Consider the following 20,162-nt stretch of genomic DNA (forward strand, 5'->3'; position numbering starts at 1 on the left):
GCATATTTTTTTTTCTTTTGAGGGTGGGGGTTCTAAATAATACAGGCTCACTATAAAACACTGCAATACAGAAAAGCATAAGGAAGGAAAAAACCCATTGTGAGATGACTGTTTTTACAATCATGCGTTCAGTAACGATCTTTATGCGTCTATCTCAATGTTAAGAGGGCTCACATCCAAACCACACGTGTATTTCAGAGTCTTCTTTCCCTCCCCTTCCCCTCACGTAGGTAACTGGTAACCTGCGGAGTATTTTTCTCAGGCATCTATCTTTCTCTACGGTCATGTGTGCATAGACATGGACTTGTGTTGTTCCATTTTATTTTATGGTAACTGTTTTTCCAAAACCAGGGTATTTTATAAAATGTATGTATACCCCAGTCAACTGGCGTAGATTTAATTCATAATGTTTCATAGCAACAGGTATCCAATGGCATAAGCATTCCTTTAGTGATGGGTGTTTAGTTTGCGTCTTATTTATCGCTGCAACAGAGAACTGAAAAAACATCCTCACAGAAACACACTCAGGAATTTACTGGCCATTTGTTTTAGACAGTATAACTAACATTTATCACCTCATGTATAAACACTATTTTCAGTCTCAAACACCCTCTCCACCGTGCAAGGGGTGCTATGTAGGATGACTGCACAGACAAGACATCTTCCAGACTCTCTCTCCTCTTCATCACCCTCGGGATGACCTCCTGTGCTACATCCTATTCGGGGAGCCTGTACCTTTCTATTTCTTGGCCCACTCCATCATTTTGCTGGAGGATATCCTCCAGTACCTTTTTGAGAAAGGCTGAATGGACGGTAAATTTTGCCTTAAAAGTTTTGAAATGTCTTTGTTCCACCCATCTACCACTCAACAGTTTGGACTGGAAATCATTTCACTCTGAATCAGAAAGTGCTGTGTCATGTCACGTATTCCAGACTCCATGGTTATGCTTAAATGACTGGCACCAGTCTTGCCCCCCCACCCCCGGATCCTTTATATGCGAACTGGAATCTTTTGTCTGGAATCATTATTCTCTTTTCTCTGGTTTTCTACAATTTCAAAATAATACACCTTGGTTTGGCTCTTTTTTGAAGTAACTGTACCATTACTCAGCGGGCCCTTTTTGAGCTAGAAACTCAAACCCTTCAGTTCTGGGAGACATTCTAGTACATTTCCTTGGTAACTTCTCTCTCTCCATGTCCTCTTGCTTTCTCTCTCTGACCCTCATTTAGCTAAGTGCTAGGTATTCTACAAGATGACCTTTCTGATATTTTCTCTTTTCTACACTTGGGCAGATATCTTGAGCTTTATCTTCCACCCCTTCTACTGGCATTTTTCTCCTATCCCTTACTGACTTCTATTTTAAATTTCCAAGGTCTCTTTCTCCGAGTGTCCCTCGTGACAGCACTGCGGTCTTATTCCACAGACACATGGTCTTCCTTCTCCCTGAGTCTCTCAGTTTCTTGAACACTTCCATCTGCTTTCTGCCTTGTCTCATCCATGAAGTAAGACCAGGTTTTTACCTATTTGTGTTGGTCTGTCTTTCACTTTAAAGGTGTTTCAAATGTCTGTTGAAGCTTGGCCATCAGTTCACATTCAACAGTGAGGCCAAAGAAAGTTCAAGGTGAGGGGCAAGGATGACCGTCGGGAGCCCTCTGAGTGAAGTTACTTGACTGAGCTTCCACAGGTCAGTTTCCATACAGATCTCTGTCCCTTGGCGGGAGGGTGCCTTCTGGGAGAAATCCTCACATCTTCTGGCTGTCAGTGTCCTGGGAAGAGCTTCCACTTCACCCTCCCATCTTCAGTAAAGACCCTTGCCATATCCTGCTACTCTGTTACCCTTAAATGCAAGGCCTCTGCCCCCGTCACCTCCATCACAGCCTTCAGATGGAGAGATGACACAGTAGCGGGGATGGTGAAGGGAATCTGGTGGGGTCTGCCACTTCTTATGAAAACTTTCAAACCAATTTCATTTTAGCCCAACTTCAATGCTGACTCAGCAAGCGCTACAGCCCCTCATTCCTGAGTCTGCTGGGGATTGTGATGTGGGCGCTTGGCCAGTTTCTTCCTGCTAGGTTCTCTCTGCAGGTTTCCTTGGGCCCAACAAGTGGGATACCAGTCATTTACCTCTCCAGAATTTCATTCACAACTCTGCTCTTTTGCCATGTCTTCTTTCATTCTCTTTCTTTGTTCTTGTGCATTTATACAGATTTTATTTCTTTATTGTCATTTTAATGGGGAAAAAAATCTGTTTTATTTTCAGCTAAAAACTGAGCTATATTCCTAAAATTGCAGATCTACCAAATAGTTTTTCTAATTGAATACAACTTCTTAGCTTTTCAGCAAAAAGATAAAAGCCATAAAACTCACCAAGCCCTTTTATTTAATTCCATCTATAGCTAACAATAGCGGTCTAAGACCTCTACAATGAATGCTACAAAATACTGCTGGGGCTCAAAGACCACATCAACAAAGAGGCGCCCTGTGTTCGCAGCCTGGCAGAATGGACACTTCGAGGGTGGACGTCTCTCTGACTCATCTACAGAACCCATGCCAACCCAGTCACAATTCCAGCACCTTCTGTGTACAAACTGACAAGCTGATTCTGAAATTTTTTCAGAAACACAAATGACCTAGAATAATGGAAGCAATTTTTAAAATCAAAAACATAAACAACAAAATTGAGACTTACTTTACCCAGTAAAACTTTAAGACTTACTATAAAATCTACAGTAATCAATACAGGTTAATACTCACAAAAAGATACAGGACATACAGATTAACAGAACAAATTCCTGAAATCGAACCACATATATATATATATGGTCAACTGATTTTCAACAAAGGTGTCAAAGCACTCAATGGGAGAAAAGAAAGCCTTTTTAACAAATGGTGCTGGATCAACTGGATATCTGCATGGAAAAAAATGAACATCTACCTTAATCTCACACTGTACAATGAGGTTAACTTGAAGCGGAACACACAGACATAAGTGTAAAAACTAAAACTATAAAACTTCTATAAGACACAGGAGGAGGGGCACGTGGGTGGCTCATTTAAGCATACAACTTCTGCTCAGATCATGACCCGGGGTCCTGGGATGGAGCTGGCACAGGCACCATCCATCATCGGGCTCCCTGCTCAACAGGGAGCCTGCTTCTCCCTCTCCCTCTGCCCCTCCCCTCTGCTCCTGCTCTCTATCAAATAAATAAAATCTTAAAAAAATAATATTAATACAGAGGAGATAAGTATATGGAACCTCAGAAGAGGCACATTCTTTTAAGAGGACACAAAGGAATGCTAAAAACAAAAAAGTTGACTTCCACAAAAATAAAAATTTATTCTCTAAACGGCATCATTTAAAAAATGAAAAGGCAAACCGAGTCAGACTGGGAAAAAATATACACAACATATGTATCATACAAAGGACTTAATATATCTCTCTCAACAGGGAAATTAAAAAAAAATTTTTTTTGAAGATTTTATTTATTTGAAAGAGAGAGAGCATGAGCAGGGAGTAGGGGCAGGGGAAGAGGGAGAAGCAGGCCTCCTGCTGAACAGGGAGCCCGACGTGGGACTGGATTCCAGGACCCCGGGATCATGACCTGAGCCCAAGTCAGACACTTAACCGAGCCACCCAGGCGCCCCTAAAAATGTTTCCCACGATGAGATACTACTATAACCTATCAAAACGGCTAGCATTTAAAATAACTGACCACATCAAATATGGTGCTCTCACAAACTTCTGATGCAGATGGAACACAATATAATCACGTTGGAATACAGTTTCAAAGTTTCTTCAGTTACACAAACTCGAGAAAAAACGTCTGTGAGAAGACCTGCACACATATGCTCATAGTAGCTTTATTCTAACAGCCAAAAACTGGAAACCACCCAAATGTCCGTCAACAGATAAGTAGATGAATAAATTTGGAAATATCCATATAATGAAATACTACTCAGCAACAAAAAGGACAAGCATGGACACAAGCAAGCACACTTGAAATCGTTACAAGCAACCAACAAGAGTACAAGCTATGTAAGGCTACTTACATAAACATTCTACAAAATGTAAGTACTTTATAGTGACAGAAGGCAACCAGTGGCTGCCTGGGCAAGGGGGAGGAGGAAAGGATGCATTACACAAAGGCACACAGAGACTTCTGCAGGTGCAAGGTGTCCCTTGGGCTGGTGCACCAGTCCCAGCAGAGCTGCAGAGGGTAAGTGCATGCAGTTTACTGCACCGTAACCATTCCTCCATAACCCTGAGTGTGTATGTGCGGGGGGAGGCTGTTTTATGATTTAGTTATCGATTGCTAAGATGAGGAAGGGAAGACATCTCTTGTCAAACCCCAGTGCCAATGCGATTTGACAGGGAAATGGTGGTAATGAAGACGCCAGCACACACTTCAAGGTTAAGAATTGTCCAAGCAGTCTGTCTCAGAAGAGAAAACCTGCTTCATTTAACTAAATGTGACCCGCTCAGTTCTGAGGAATAAGAGCTCACTGTCCTTGTGAGAACTGGGTGAAAGATACACGGTCTTTATCTGCAGGATAATATGCAAGAAATGACGGGGATGATGACTAAATGTAGACACCGAGTGCTAGTAGAACGGCAAACTGGAGTTTTTATTTAGAAGTTGAATCTTCATGATATATCTTATTAAAACCATGAGAAAAACACTTAAAAAATACTGTTATCTATATATGCAAAACAGGAACTTAAAATACATATATAGTGTCGTGTAGGTATGTTGTCATATATATATAAATGTTAATAGGGGTTATCCTTTGGTATCAGAATTATGGGTGATTTTTATTTTCTTCAAGTCACCTTTTTACACTTTTTTTACTTTATATTTATTTATTACTTTTGTAATGGAAGGGACAATGTTGGTTTTTTACACATATTTAAGACAAGGTTTCCATTTATTACATTTTAAATAGTACCATGGGAAGAAAATTACTCTACATTTAACTTAAGGAATATCTTTCGGGGACGGAGCAAGCTGGCGGAGGAGCAGGAGACCCGGATTTCATCTGGTCCCAAGAATTCAGCTGAACAGGGATCAAAGCATTCTGAACACTTACGAACTCAACAGGAGATCGAAGAGGAGAGTAGCAACAACTCTCTGAACAGAGAAGTGACCACTTACTGGAAGGTAGGACGTGTGGAGAAGTGAATCCGAGGTGATATTCAGGAGGATAGATGGCGGGGAAGGGGGCCTCCGTCGGCCGCTTCTGGCAAGTGTTAGAGCCGCGGAGCACAAAATCGGACCTTTTAGAAGCCGGCTCCACTGAGGGACGTCGCTCCAGTGGCTAAGCGGGGGGTGGAGGCCTCGCGGGACAGTGTGGTCTCAGGACCCTCGGGGTCACAGAAAGACCGGGGGAGCCTGAGTGCAGCAGAGCTCCCAGGGACCGGAGCGGGGAAGCCGGCTGCAGAGACGGAGCCAAGGCGCGGGCTCTCAGCTTGGGGTGGCCATAAACTGTGATCCACGGCCCAGTTGGGCCACTGCTCCTCCAGCAGGGACCCAACAAGCGACAGATCTGGGGAGACTCCCCTCCGTCCCCCGCGAGGAGCGGCGCGGGAGCACACCGCAGGGATCTGCTGGGTTTGGAGACTCCACACGGGGTCGGGTGCCAGAGATAGAAACGCTCGGTCACAGGCCGGGTGAGCACGGAGTGCGGCCTGAGACCGGGGACACGGGAGTGACTGCTTTTCTCTGGGGGCGCACTGAGGAGCGGGGCCCCGAGTTCTCGGCTCCTCCTGGGAGGAGATTGGGAGGCCACCATTTTCACCCTGGTCCTCCAAGGCTGTACCGAGAGCTTGCAGGGAACAAAAGCTCCTGAGAGCAAACCCAAGCAGCTTGCTTAGCTCGGACCGACAAGGGCGGGGCAATTCTGCCTCCGGCAAAGACATTTGGGAACCACGGCAACAGGCCCCTCCCCCAGAAGATCAGCACGAACAGCCCGCAAGCCAAAACCAAGTTTACGGATCAAGGAGAACGGCAGAACTCCAGCGCTAGGGGAATACTGCACATAGAATTCATGGATTTTTTACCAGGATTCATTAGTCTTTCAAAGTTAATTTTTTTGTCTTTTTGAATTTTTTTTTCCCTTTTTCAACCAACATCTTCCCAATCCCTTTTTTAAAAAAAATTTTTATTTTTCATTTTTAGAGTCATATTCCATCCCTTCATAGTAGTTACCCTTATTTTTGGCATATATACATATATATATATATATATATATATATATACACATATATATGTATATAAATTGTTATCTCTTTAAAACTTTTTTTTTAATCTTTTTTTTTTTTTTGAAGATTTCATTTATTTATTTGAGAGAGAGAGAGAATGAGAGATAGAAAGCACGAGAGGGAAGAGGGTCAGAGGGAGAAGCAGACTCCCCGCTGAGCGGGGAGCCCGATGCGGGACTCGATCCCGGGACTCCAGGATCATGACCTGAGCCGAAGGCAGTCGCTTAACCGACTGAGCCACCCAGGCGCCCTCTTTAAAACTTTGAGATAAACTTTCTTCTAACAGATCAAAATATACCCTAAGTCTCTAGTGTATGGCTTTGTTCTAGTCTCCTGCCTGATCACATTTCTCTCCCCCGCCTTTTTCTTTCTTTCTTTCTTTTTTTAAATCCTCTTTTTTCAAACTTATCGTATCAATTCCTTTTATAAAATTTTTTATAATTTTCATCTTTACAGTCATATTCCATCCTTTCATCATATCAACCCTTATTTTGTATATATATGTCTTTCTTAAAAATTTCAGGAAGCACTTTCTTCTAACAAACCGAAATACACCCAAATCTAGTGTGTAGCAAGAATCTATGCACTAGCCTGATCATATCTGATCATATTTGGTTTTGTTTGTTTTTATCTTTTTCTTTTTTTTTTCCTCTTTCTTTTTTCTTTCTTTCCCTTTCTTTTCCCCTGGTTCAGGTCTTTTCTGATTTGTTTAGAGTATATTTGCTGGGGACGTTGTTACCCTGTTAGCATTCTGTTCTCTCATTCATCTATTCTCCTCTGGATAAAATGACAAGACAGAAAAAATCACCTTAACAAAAAGAACAAGAGGTAGTACCGTCTGCCAGGGACCTACTCAATACAGACATTGGCACGATGTCGGACCTGGAGTTCAGAATCATGACTTTAAAGATACTAGCTAGGCTTGAAAAAAGCATGGAAGTTATTAGAGAAACCCTTTCTGGAGAAACAAAAGAAATAAATCTAACCAAATCGAAATCAAAAAGGCTATTAATGAGGTGAAATAAAAAATGGGGGCAATAAATGCTAGGATAAATGGGGCAGAAGAGAGAATCAGGGATATAGAAGACCAAATGATGGAAAATAAGCTGAGAAAAAGAGAAACAACTACAGGATCACAAGGGCAGAATTCGAGAGATAAACGATACTATGAGATGAAACAACATTAGAATAATTGGGATCCCAGAAGAAGAAGAAAGAGAGAGGGGCAGAAGGTATATTGGAGCAAATGATAGCAGAGAACTTCCTTAATGTGGGGAAGGAAACAGGCATCAAAATCCAGGAGGCACAGAGAACCCCTCTCAAAATCAATAAAAATAGGTCAACACCCCGACATCTAATAGTAAAACTTACGAGTCTCAGAGACAGACAGAAAATCCTAAAAGCAGCTTGGGACAAGAGGTCTGTAATCTACAGCAGTGAAAACATTAGATTGGCAACTGACCTATCCAGAGACCTGGCAGGCCAGAAAGAACTGGCAAGATATCTTCAGAGCACTAAACAAGAAAAATATGCAGCCAAGAATACTATATCCAGCTAGGCTCTCATTGAAAATAGAAGGGGAGATAAAAAGCTTCCAGGACAAACAAAAACTAAAGGAATTTGCAAACACGAAACCAGCCCAACAAGAAATATTGAAAAGGGTCCTCTAAGCAAAGAGAGAGCCTAAAAGCAGCATTGACCAGAAAGGAACACAAACAATATACAGTAACAGTCACCTTACAGGCAATACAATGGCACTAAATTCATATCTTTCAAGAGTTACCCTGAATGTAAATGGACTAAATGTCCCAATCAAAAGACACAGGCTATCAGATTGGATTAAAAAACAAGACTCATCGATATGCTGTCTGCAAGAGACTCATTTTAGACACAAAGACACCCCCAGATTGAAAGTGAGGGGGTGGAAAACCATCTACCGTGCTAATGGACACCAAAAGAAAGCCGGGGTGGCAATCCTTATATCAGACAAATTAGATTTTAAAACAAAGACTGTAATAAGAGATGAGGAAGGACACTATATCCTACTTAAAGGGTCTATCCAACAAGAAGATCTAACAATTGTAAATATCTATGCCCCTAACATGGGAGCAGCCAATTACATAAGGCAATTAATAACAAAAGCGAAGAAACACATTGACAACAATACAATAAAGGTGGGGGACTTTAACACCCTCCTGACTGAAATGGACAGATCATCTAAGCAAAAGATCAGCAAGGAAATAAAGACTTTAAATGACACACTGGACCAAATGGACTTCACAGACATATTCAGAACATTCCATCCCAAAGCAACGGAATACACATTCTTCTCTAGTGCCCATGGAACATTCTCCAGAATAGATTACATCCTAGGTCACAAATCAGGTCTCAACCGGTACCAAAAGATTGGGATTATTCCCTGCATATTTTCAGACCACAATGCTTTGAAACTAGAACTCAATCACAAGAGGAAAGTCGGAAAGAACTCAAATACATGGAGGCTAAAGAGCATCCTACTAAAGAATGAATGGGTCAACCAGGAAATTAAAGAAGAATTTAAAAAATTCATGGAAACCAATGAAAATGAAAACACAACTGTTCAAAATCTTTGGGATACAGCAAAGGCAGTCCTAAGAGGAAAGTATATAGCAATACAAGCCTTTCTCAAGAAATAAGAAAGGTCTCAAATACACAACCTAACCCTACACCTAAAGGAGCTAGAGAAAAAACAGCAAATAAAACCTAAACCCAGCAGGAGAAGAGAAATAATAAAGATCAGAGCAGAAATCAATGAACTAGAAACCAAAAGAACAGTAGAACAGACCAATGAAACTAGGAGCTGGTTCTTTGAAAGAATTAACAAGATTGATAAACCCCTGGCCAGACTTATCAAAAAGAAAAGAGAAAAGACCCAAATCAACAAAATCATGAATGAAAGAGGAGAGATCACAACCAACACCAAAGAAATACAAACAATTATAAGAACATATTATGAGCAACTATATGCCAGCAAATTAGATAACCTGGAAGAAATGGATGAATTCCTAGGGATGTATCAACTACCAAAATTGAACCAGCAAGAAATAGAAAACCTGAACAGACCTATAACCGCTAAGGAAATTGAAGCAGTCATCAAAAATCTCCCAACAAACAAAAGCCCGGAGCCAGATGGCTTCTCAGGGCAATTCTACCAAACATTTAAGGAAGAATTAATACCTACTCTCCTGAAACTGTTCCAAAAAATAGAAATGGAAGGAAAACTTCCAAACTCATTTTATGAGGCCACCATTACCTTGATCCCCAAACCAGACAAAGACCCCATCAAAAAGGAGAATTACAGACCAATATCCTTTGTGAACATGGATGCAAAAATTCTCACCAAAATACTAGCTAATAGGATCCAACAGTACATTAAAAGGATTATTCACCTCGACCAAGTGGGATTTATCCCTGGGCTGCAAGGTTGGTTCAACATCTGCAAATCAATCAACGTCCTACAATACATTAACAAAGAAAGAACAAGAATCATATGATCCTCTCGATAGTTGCAGAAAAAGCATTTGACAAAGTACAGCAGCCTTTCTTGATCAAAACTCTTCAGAGTATAGGGATAGAGGGTACATATCTCAATATCATAAAAGCCATCTATGAAAAACCCACAGCAAATATCAGACTCAATGGGGAAAAACAGAGAGCTTTCCCCCTAAGGTCAGGAATGCGGCAGGGATGTCCACTCTCACCACTGCTATTCAACATAGTACTAGAAGTCCTAGCCACAGCAATCAGACAACAAAAAGAAATCAAAGTCATCCAAATCGGCAAAGAGGAAGTCAAACTCTCACTGTTTGCAGATGATATGATACTTTATGTGGAAAACCGAAAGGACTCCACCCCAAAACTGCTAGAACTCATACAGGAATTCAGTAAAGTGGCAGGATATAAAATCAATGCACAGAAATCAGTGGCATTCCTATACACCAACAACAAGACAGAAGAAAGAGAAATTAAGGAGTCGATCCCATTTATAATTGCACCCAAAACCGTAAGATACCTAGGAATAAATGTAACCAAAGAGGCAAAGGATCTGTACTCAGAAAACTATAAAATACTCATGAAAGAAATTGAGGAAGACACAAAGAAATGGAAAAACGGTCCATGCTCATGGATTGGAAGAACAAATATTGTGAAGATGTCAATGCTACCCAGAGCAATCTACACATTCAATGCAATGCCCATCAAAATACCATCCACCTTTTTCAAAGAAATGAAACAAATCATCCTAAAATTTGTATGGAACCAGAAAAGACCCCGAATAGCCAGAGGAATGTTGAAAAAGAAAAGCAAAGCTGGCGGCATCACAATTCTGGACTTCCAGCTCTATTACAAAGCTGGCATCATCAAGACAGTTTGGTACTGGCACAAAAACAGACACATAGATCAATGGAACAGAATAGAGAGCCCAGAAATGGACCCTCAACTCTATCGTCAACTAATCTTCGACAAAGCAGGAAAGAATGTCCAATGGAAAAAAGACAGTCTCTTCAACAAATGGTGTTGGGAAAATTGGCAACCACATGCAGAAGAATGAAACTGGACCATTTCCTTACACCACACACAAAAATAGACTCCAAATCGTTGAAAGACCTAAATGTGAGACAGGAGTCCATCAAAATCCTAAAGGAGAACACAGGCAGCAACCTCTTCCACCTCAGCCGCAGCAACTTCTTCCTAGAAACATCGCCAAAGGCAAGGGAAGCCAGGGCAAAAATGAACTATTGATACTTCAAATTAAAAGCTTTTGCACAGCAAAGGAAACAGTCAACAAAACCAAAAAACAACCGACAGAATGGGAGAAGATATTTGCAAATGACCTATCAGATAAAGGGCTCGTATCCAAAATCTATAAAGAACTTATCAAACTCAACACCCAAAGAACAAATGATCCAATCAAGAAATGGGCAGAAGACATGAACAGACATTTTCCCAAAGAAGACATCCAAATGGCCAACAGACACATGAAAAAGTGCTCAACGTCGCTCGGCTTCAGGGAAATCCAAGTCAAAACCTCAATGAGATACCACCTCACACCAGTCAGAATGGCTAAAATTAACAAGTCAGGAAACGACAGATGTTGGCGGGGATGTGGAGAAAGGGGAACCCTCCCACACTGTTGGTGGGAATGCAAGCTGGTGCAACCACTCTGGAAAACAGTATGGAGGTTCCTCAAACAGTTGAAAATAGAGGTACCATAGGATCCAACAATTGCACTACTGGGTATTTACCACAAAGACACAAACGTAGGGATCCGAAGGGGTACGTGCACCCCAATGTTTATAGCAGCAATGTCCACAATAGCCAAACTGGGGAGAGAGCCAAGGTGTCTATCGACAGATGAATGGATAAAGAAGAGGTGGTATATGTATATACAATGGAATATTATGCAGCCATCAAAAGGAATGAGATCTTGCCATGTGCAATGACATGGATGGAACTGGAGGGTGTTATGCTGAGTGAAATAAGTCAATCAGAGAAAAACATGTATCATATGACCTCAGTGATATGGGGAATTCTTAATCTCACGAAACAAACTGAGGGTTGCTGGAGTGGTGGGGGGTGGGAGGGATGGGGTGGCTGGGTGATAGACATTGGGGAGGGTATGTGCTATGGTGAGCGCTGTGAATCGTGCAAGACTGTTGAATCACAGATCTGTACCTCTGAAACAAATAATGCAATATACGTTAAGAAAAAAAAAAAGAAGATAGTAGGAGGGAAGAACGAAGGGGAGTAAATCGGAGAGGGTGACGAATCATGAGAGACGATGGACTCTGAAAAACAAACTGAGGATTCTAGAGTGGAGGTGTTGGGGGGATGGGTTAGCCTGGTGATGGGTATTAAAGAGGGCATGTTCTACATGGAGCACAAACAATGGCTAATGACGTGATGTATGGTGATTAACATAATAAAAAAATAAAAAAATAAAAATAAAGAATATCTTTCCACTTAAATGTGAAGTTGTAGCATGTGTAATACTGGTAAGTTCTGATTTGATAGTTACTTACCCGGGCAATGCAGTAATCCTTAGGATTTTCTTTTTCCAGACCGTATTTCTCTAAAGCTTCAGCCACAGCAAAGTCTGCAGGATCTGTGGTAGACAGCAGGATTGTCTTGTAGGGAATATTTGGTTTTAAACTATCTGCATAAATTCTCAATGTTCCACCTGAAAAAAAACATTTTGACATCTTTGAGCACTACTTTATTTTATTCCAGTAACAAAGATAGCTAACAATTATGATCACTTTAAAAAAGGGCACCTAAGTTCCAGTTGCAAGGAGTACAAAGACGGAATCTGTGTAATACTTCTATATTCATGTCCTGTTAAACAGACATTTACAGTCACTCGTTGATCTATCAACACTTTGCTATAGTGAATAATCCTGTATGACAAAGACACTTTCTGTCCTCTCTTCAAGCCCAAGTAATTTTTATAATGATGAACCGATTTTCACTATGGGTAAAGGATGAGAAAAGGAAGCAACTCCGCAGTGTTTTGATAGCGCTGCCTGTCAAAGCATTTAACCACATACAAACTTACACAGACTGGGGGCCCCCATGTTCCAATGCCGAGGACACAGCGATGAACAGGTCAGACAGTGGTACATGTTGTGGAAAACATAAGCAGGGTTGTAAGAAAGAAAATGACCAGGAGCTTCCTAAGCTCCTGGGACTGTAAAGCCTTCTATGAAGATGAACACCTGCCACGAGCCCTGAGGGACATGCAGCAGCCTCATGGCCACCTCAAGAGCTTCCTGGGCAGAGCGACAAGCAGGTGCCAAGGCCTACAGCTAGCGTGGGTCTGGCTGGGCTCACCGGCCAGAGATGAACCCCAGGTGAAAAGAGGGAAATGCAGTGAGACTGGCCGAGGCCAGACCACAATCGAGAGAGTCTGGATTTGACTCTAGGTGAAGCGGGAGCCACTGGGAGGCTTTGGCTCTGTGCGTGCGCAGAGGCAAGAAAGAGCGAACCCATGCCTATGTGTGTAGGGAGTGCGCACAACCCCCCTCGTGCTCTCGAAGAGGCCCCGGCTTCTAGGCAAAGGACAGCTGCAGTGGGGATGACAGCCCCAGCAGGGAGGCAGGTTTTGAAGCACGTATCCTATTCTACCAAACGCATTCCCTTCTGATTTAATTACACTCTACTTCCAGATGCATATTTGAATTAATTTATAAGAAAAACACGTATAAGAGAAAGAGCAGAAAACAATTTTGTAGACTGAGGTAACATCTCTGTGTGCTTTAGACAACCAAAGAGCAAACCAGACCACCTGTTTTGAAAGCTGACGAGATGGCTACAAAAAAATGCAAATGGTCAGAAATTTAATTTTTCTAAAAAACTTTGCATCTGCTAAAAGCCAAGTACTTTACAATCCCAAAGTTACAGACCTTAGAGGATGAAAGACTATTTGGTCTGAAAAAATTTAAGGACAGGTTTTACCAGAAAATCATTTAAAAAGTCAGTATGGTTCCTACAGATAACATAATTTTATTTTATTTATTTATTTTTTTGATAACATGATTTTAAGTAGCACTTCTAAAGGACACATCATGATAAGGTAGCTGTAAAATTCATATTCACTGGCCAAATGAACTTAGTTACTGGATGGAATGACTTTTAGCATCCATCTGAATGTTTCAGAATATCTAAAACTTTACTTGGTTTTAGTATAATGAGTGTGGAGTCCAATTCAAAAGGTTTTCAGTTGATGAGCCTAACACCACAGTGTCCCCCTCGTAGAGATACATACCACCCAATTTGCTAAGGAAGAAGAGAGGAGCAGCTAACAATTTAAAATCCCTACAATGGACTGAAATCGATCTGTATAAATCTATGTTTCAGCTCTGAGACTAAGCAGGACTGCTACCCTGCTCTGAAAAGGGGCACACCGAGGCCTGCAGCTCTCCAGGACCCCAACTACGGGATCCCTGTCACTGTGCCCTGCAGCTCCCAAAGCGGCTCCTAGAAAAGCCTCACGCTGCTGCCAACGATGTCTCAGTAAGAAATCCACGGCCTTAGCTGATAGCAAGACAGTGCCACAAAACAATTAACTGACATATACAGGGCATTTCGGGGCCAACTGCACTTTGAGGATCACAAAGTGTATAGACCCGAGTGTTAAAAAGGCTTTATAACGTCCAGGGTCCAAGCTTCTTACAAGCTAGGAGTCTGATCAGCTGTGTAGTGAGTCAGGTCATGAGAATTCAGGGAGCCAATCCTCAGGCTAACCAGACAGGAAAATAATAGACTGAGCTGTCAGTCTCAGAAACCCTACCCACATGTGACCACGTCCCCCATATTTTCTACCAATGAAACAGCCAAGCTAGTAACTATAACAGGTTATGAAAATATATTTTCTAAGTCATTTACTAAAGACAAACAAAATACCTGAACTTAATATATCTGATGTCCTTAACATTAGCCATAAACAGCTATTTTGCTAATAATATTTAGTTTTTTAGGGTTTCCGGGGAGCCTATATAGAAAAAGGTCCCTTCTGCTCCCAACTATCTCTTTAACCTCTACTTCTTGGATGTTCTGCTAGTTTTCCTCCTAATTCTTTGGAGGTTTTTTTTTTTTTTCCCCTTGTCCTTGCCTACTCCTCTTAACAGTGGCCTTCCCTTAAATTCTTCTATATTACCTGTATACTTTCTACCAAAAAGAATCTCACCCATGCCCAGTGTTGCTGTGTGGCAACCACAGATTACTCCCAAATCTCTCTCTCCATCTGACACTGCTGGGCAGAACCTGGTCTCGTGCCACTCAACTACCAGCTCAGAACACCCCCCAGATCACACCAGCAGCTCCACGAAACCTGTCTTCCGCTCCCAAATATTCTCTCATTGCAGTCCGTCAACATGCATCTGGCTGGAAACGGGTGTTACAGTCTGCACCAGGCTTTGGTACATGACTTCTGTCTGACCAGCCGCTCCCAGCAGCTGTGCTCAGAAACCCATCCCTCACGTGGGCAGCACGCACTCACTTCCAACCGCAGTTCCCTCAGATCCATCCTCTATTCTGCTCCCACAGTAACCACTCCAGACCTGAAGCTTAGGCTAAATTAAAACCCTTCTGAATCCCCACCTTAAAACTCTTCAGCAGCTCATTAACAGATCATATCCAATTTTTCCATCCAATTATCCCAAATTTTCCCAATAAATATGGGTCTCTGTGGGCACAGCCTGACGTGACATGCAGTTTCCTGTAACAATACATATAAATGTTACATCCTAATCCACATTAAAAGCATATTTCCTCTAAAAATATTTTATTAAGTTACTTACAAAAATGGATCCTCTCAGCTAGCTATGTTTATCACGACTTACACGTCCCTGAGCATACTTGAATATTCCTCAAGGAATCAGAGGAAATGATCATTTTGATCATGTCAAACTCCTTCCTATGAGAATCCCTCCAGGTCTGTCAAGCAATGGGTCAGCATTATGTTAGGCATCTCTGAGCATTCCTCTTGTTCTTTCAAAGATTGTATTACCTTCTTCATCTTTGTATTTTCTTTCCCTCCTCTTCATTTTATTTTCCTTAGTGCATGTATTTCTAAGTTATTTCGAATCTTTCATCAAACAAGATAGGATATATAGAAACAGATCATCACCTGGATCTCAGAGGTAATGTGTTACATTATTTATGGAACTAGTAAGTAGCCCACTCTCCTAGCTGTTTTGAATCACTGACACTACAGCTCCCACGAAACATGTAACTAAGACTCAGAAGGGCGCTGAGGATCAAAGTAATCACGTGATGGAGCCAGCTTCCAATCAGGGCTAGCGGTCGTGGGTAACACTACACTGAGGGAGTGCCCTATCTGTGTAAGTTCCGAAGACACGGAATCACTGGCAGTTTCTGTCAAGTGAGCATATCATATCAGAACCATGGTCCACAGACAACTTCATGAATGGAGATGAGAGAGACTTACTAAGGAGAGAGAAGAACGCTGTTCGCATGAATGTAATACGAGTGTCAACATAGCCCCCCTTGCCGGATCTGACCTGCTGCCACATAGGTATATTGGATTATAGTTACAAACGTGATCTGGGTAGGGGTTAAAACTCTTTGACTCAGGCTTGGACTCAAGAGAAGGAGTCCACAGTTAGAGAAACGCTGGCAGTGGGTGCCTGGGTGGCTCCGTTGGTTAAGCGACTGCCTTCGGCTCAGGTCATGATCCTGGAGTCCCGGGATCGAGTCCCACAGCGGGCTCCCTGCTCAGCGAGGAACCTGCTTCTCGCTCTGGCCCTCCCCCCTCTCATGTGCTCTCTCTCTCTCTCATTCTCACTCAAAATAAATAAATCTTTAAAAAAAAAAAAAAAGAGAGAAACGCTGGCAGTCCCAACATTCAAAACCCTAAACTGAGTAAGTGAGCTAACAGGTGTAGAGGATGCAACACGACACAAGCCGTTCTCAGGTCCACGAGTGTAAGGTTAGGAAGGACTGCAGAGCGGGTGGGTCCTGTGAGCTCAGACATTCGTAGAAAAGCCTGGATCAGTGATATAGTCCTCTCGTACAAGGCTTCTTTTTGAAACTCAAAATGATTTATGCTATCATTTTTTAACAAGCAAAACTTAGTTTCTAACAAATATTTTCTTTGCTGAATACAATTATAGGTTAATTACAAATAAAAGTTTTATGTCAAACAGCTAAATAGCGAAAAGTACATGAGTTCAATTTATAGCTAAAGCAGTAAAGTCGTTTGTTTTAACTCTCTTTATAATCTGTATTTCCCTCAGAAGCAGAGTAATCTCTAGTGTATGCCGGTAAATGGAAAAGACAAGGTGGGAGAAGAGTGTACAAAGCACGCTGCCATGTAATTAAAGGGGCTGACGGGGGCAAAAGCTGAACTTCTCTACATATACCTTGTTTAGTAGATTTGACTTGGGAACTATTACAGTACATTAAATTTTTAAGAAGCAAACCTCTAAAATCAAAAGCAAAATGAAACAAACCTAAGTATAAATGAATATGAGCTTATAACTACATAGACAGGAATCAATTCTGTGATTTCAAAAACACAGTAATTTGACAGTACATCCTTATATATACTCACAGACAAGTCTCCCAAAAAGCTTAAAATTTTTTAGTATCATATTGTTAATAATAGTATTATTTTTATTTTCATATTATTATTTATCATAGGGAAAAGCAAATAATTGTTATTGGTGTTAGGTGGGAAGAATTTTTATAAGAGAAAAGATACTCAGATTTTCTGAAATCAAAGTAGTGAAAAAAAAAGGTATTAAAAGTATTTCCAGCTCTGTCCACTAAATAAGATTAAAAGCAAACACGAGCCAGTAAGGAGGAGCACTCTTAGCAATCCAATACTGATCCCACTAAAAAGAACAAGGACTCCTTGGAGAAACAGCGGCTTCCTAGCCTGAGGCAAGAAATGCACTAGGTGAGCCTAGATGTCCTGTCACACAGGAAGATGCTCCAAGACCACTGGGGCCATCCGAAAGCCTGAGGCACCAGGTGGAAGAGATCCTCGCTGTCTCAAAGACAGTTCAAGAATCCGAAGGACAGTAACGGCAACAGATGGAAAAATACTGAGAAGCTTTAACTCCATCAGATCATGAAAACATTTCATAAACACTGCTCACCTGTGGATGCTAATAAGGTAAGTATTTCTGCCACACTCCCTCTCCCCCAAAAACCTAAACCTGCCTCTTCTCCTAATTGAGGAAACAGAGAAAGGAGGAGGAAAAAAATGGTAAACTACCGGATGCTGTCAGCAAAATCTACAAGACAAACAACCTACTCGGTTTTCCAAATGCCCAGTGAAGCACACTGGAGGTGAGCTAAGAGAAAGGATCAGGACCTGGAATGACAGACACGCCAAGCAGGTGCCGCATGCAGGTTCTACCCGGCCCTCGACACGACTGGACAATTATCTGCAGCCGTCAGGAACATGTGAACAGTGACAGGACAGCTGATGGTATTAGGGAATTGGCTTCAATTCTTTTGTACGTGACAATGGGACTGTGGTTTCTTCTATTTTTATTTTTTAAGAATCCTTACCTCTAGGAAAATATATTGAAATATAAGATGAAATACTGAGAAATTTGGGATTTGCTTCAAAATAGTCCAGGTTTGGGAACAGGAGCCATCCATGTAGGAGCAGAGATGAGACACGAGTTATTAACTATGGAAGCTGGGCAATAAGTACACAGGGAATTGTTATCTTTCTGTCTTCTTTCATATATATTTTCCAGAATTCAGAAATAAAAACAAAAAAAAGGAAGAGCCACGCTGGGGAAAAGTATGTAACTAAACATATCTCTAAGTGACCGGAGCTCCTGTGCCTGAGGCAAAGCTGGTCCTGGAGCAGACCCACAGGGCGCACGGTGCCTGTACTGCCGCAAGGCCCAGGTCTGTGTCAGCAGCAGGGGACGCCTGCCGCGGGTACCTGAGTCAGGCCGCCCGTCAGAGCTCCGGAACTCCTGCATCCTCCTCTCTAGTTTCTGCTGCCGGCGACGCTTCATGACCACCTCTGGATTCGAAATCGTTCGGGTAAAGCTGGTTTCAGGCATGTCTTTGTAAACCTCAGCAGCCAGTCGGGAATTCTCACTGTAAGAAAAGAAAGGCACCGACAGTATTTTCTAGGAAGAACTGCACTGTAATCAGACACACATCCCCGTGGCGGATGTCCCTGGGCTTGCTCTGTCCCGTGCACAGTTGTGCCGGGGACAAGTGACCACGTGCTGATGAGTGCTGCGGATACAAAACGAAGTTCCTCTCAATACAAGCAACACACTAAAGGGAAATTTATCATTAAAATCTCATGGTGAGTTTATGTGACTTAATTATTGTGGGTTCACTAATCAGGCTAAAAGAAAAATGTATAAATTATACATGTAAGGAATTTCCACCAGTGTTTTCCTAAAATAGACCAAATGAGTGAGAAAACATTCCGACCATAAGAAATAAAGGATCAAATATACTCTTATTTAGTAAAAATCTCTCTTACAATTATAGTAAATCTTGAGCTTAAATAGCATGATTTTTTAACAACTAAATGATTTACCAACATTCACTTTCTTGAAGCTAAACTTTCAAAAGGAAATGCTCCAGCAGTTCTTCTAACAAGGAGTTGACTATAGAGAATGAGGAGCTGAAGCCTGCATGTTAAAGAAAGACTGATGACTAAATTCTGAAAAATACACTTTAAAGATGTCATTTTTAATCATAAAAATAATTTAATTAAAAACCAATCAAGCACTGGGGCCCCTGGGTGGTTCAGTGGGTTGAGCGTCCGACTCTTGGTTTCGGCTCAGGTCATGATCTCAGGGTCTGAGATTGAGCCCCACGTGGGGCTCAGCACTCAGCAGGGAGTCTGTCTCTCTGCCCCTCCCTGCCCCCTGCTCCTTCTTTCTAACAACATAAAACCAAGCTTTGAATCAACCAATTTGAACAACTTAACTCGTTTTAACTAATTTTCTAAACACAGACAATATATCACCCCATAAACTAAACTGATAATTAGGACAGACCATAGCCTAAGTTTCAAACGCTCCTTTTCTTTGATATTTTTCATGTATAAGCAATATATTTACACAAGTTCCATTTATGCTAAAGAGAGGCTTACTATGTAATACTTTACTCAAGAGTTTACACTCACTACATAGACATCAGTGCCTGACAGATTAATACCTAAACCCACTTTGATGCAATCCCAAATGGGCTGGATTCCACTGTAAAGTAAACCATCATTAACTAAGGAATGGTTAACTGTCCTCAACAGATACAGAACACTGGATCAAATGACAAAGAAAGACTTGAAGAAGTCACTACAACAGAAAATAAATGGTTAGTGAATGTGTAAAAAGACATCTACCTTGCGAA

At 41.6% G+C, this 20,162-nt stretch overlaps 1 protein-coding gene across 18 annotated transcripts in view; it reads right to left on the reverse strand.

Annotated features, from left to right (window-relative positions):
- Positions 1 to 20,162, reverse strand: part of AFDN (afadin, adherens junction formation factor) — a 144,832-nt gene that overhangs the window by 81,393 nt on the left and 43,277 nt on the right. For all 18 annotated transcript variants that reach the window (XM_027603063.2, XM_027603061.2, XM_027603062.2 and 15 more), the window contains exons 5-6: positions 18,727 to 18,887; positions 12,320 to 12,477 (exon numbers count right to left, since the gene is read on the reverse strand). In XM_027603063.2, the coding sequence (XP_027458864.1) occupies positions 12,320 to 12,477; positions 18,727 to 18,887 (319 nt within the window). The remainder of the gene's footprint in view (positions 1 to 12,319; positions 12,478 to 18,726; positions 18,888 to 20,162) is intronic.

Source organism: Zalophus californianus, chromosome 7, assembly GCF_009762305.2.
Source record: "Zalophus californianus isolate mZalCal1 chromosome 7, mZalCal1.pri.v2, whole genome shotgun sequence".
Taxonomy (NCBI): Eukaryota; Metazoa; Chordata; class Mammalia; order Carnivora; family Otariidae; genus Zalophus; species Zalophus californianus.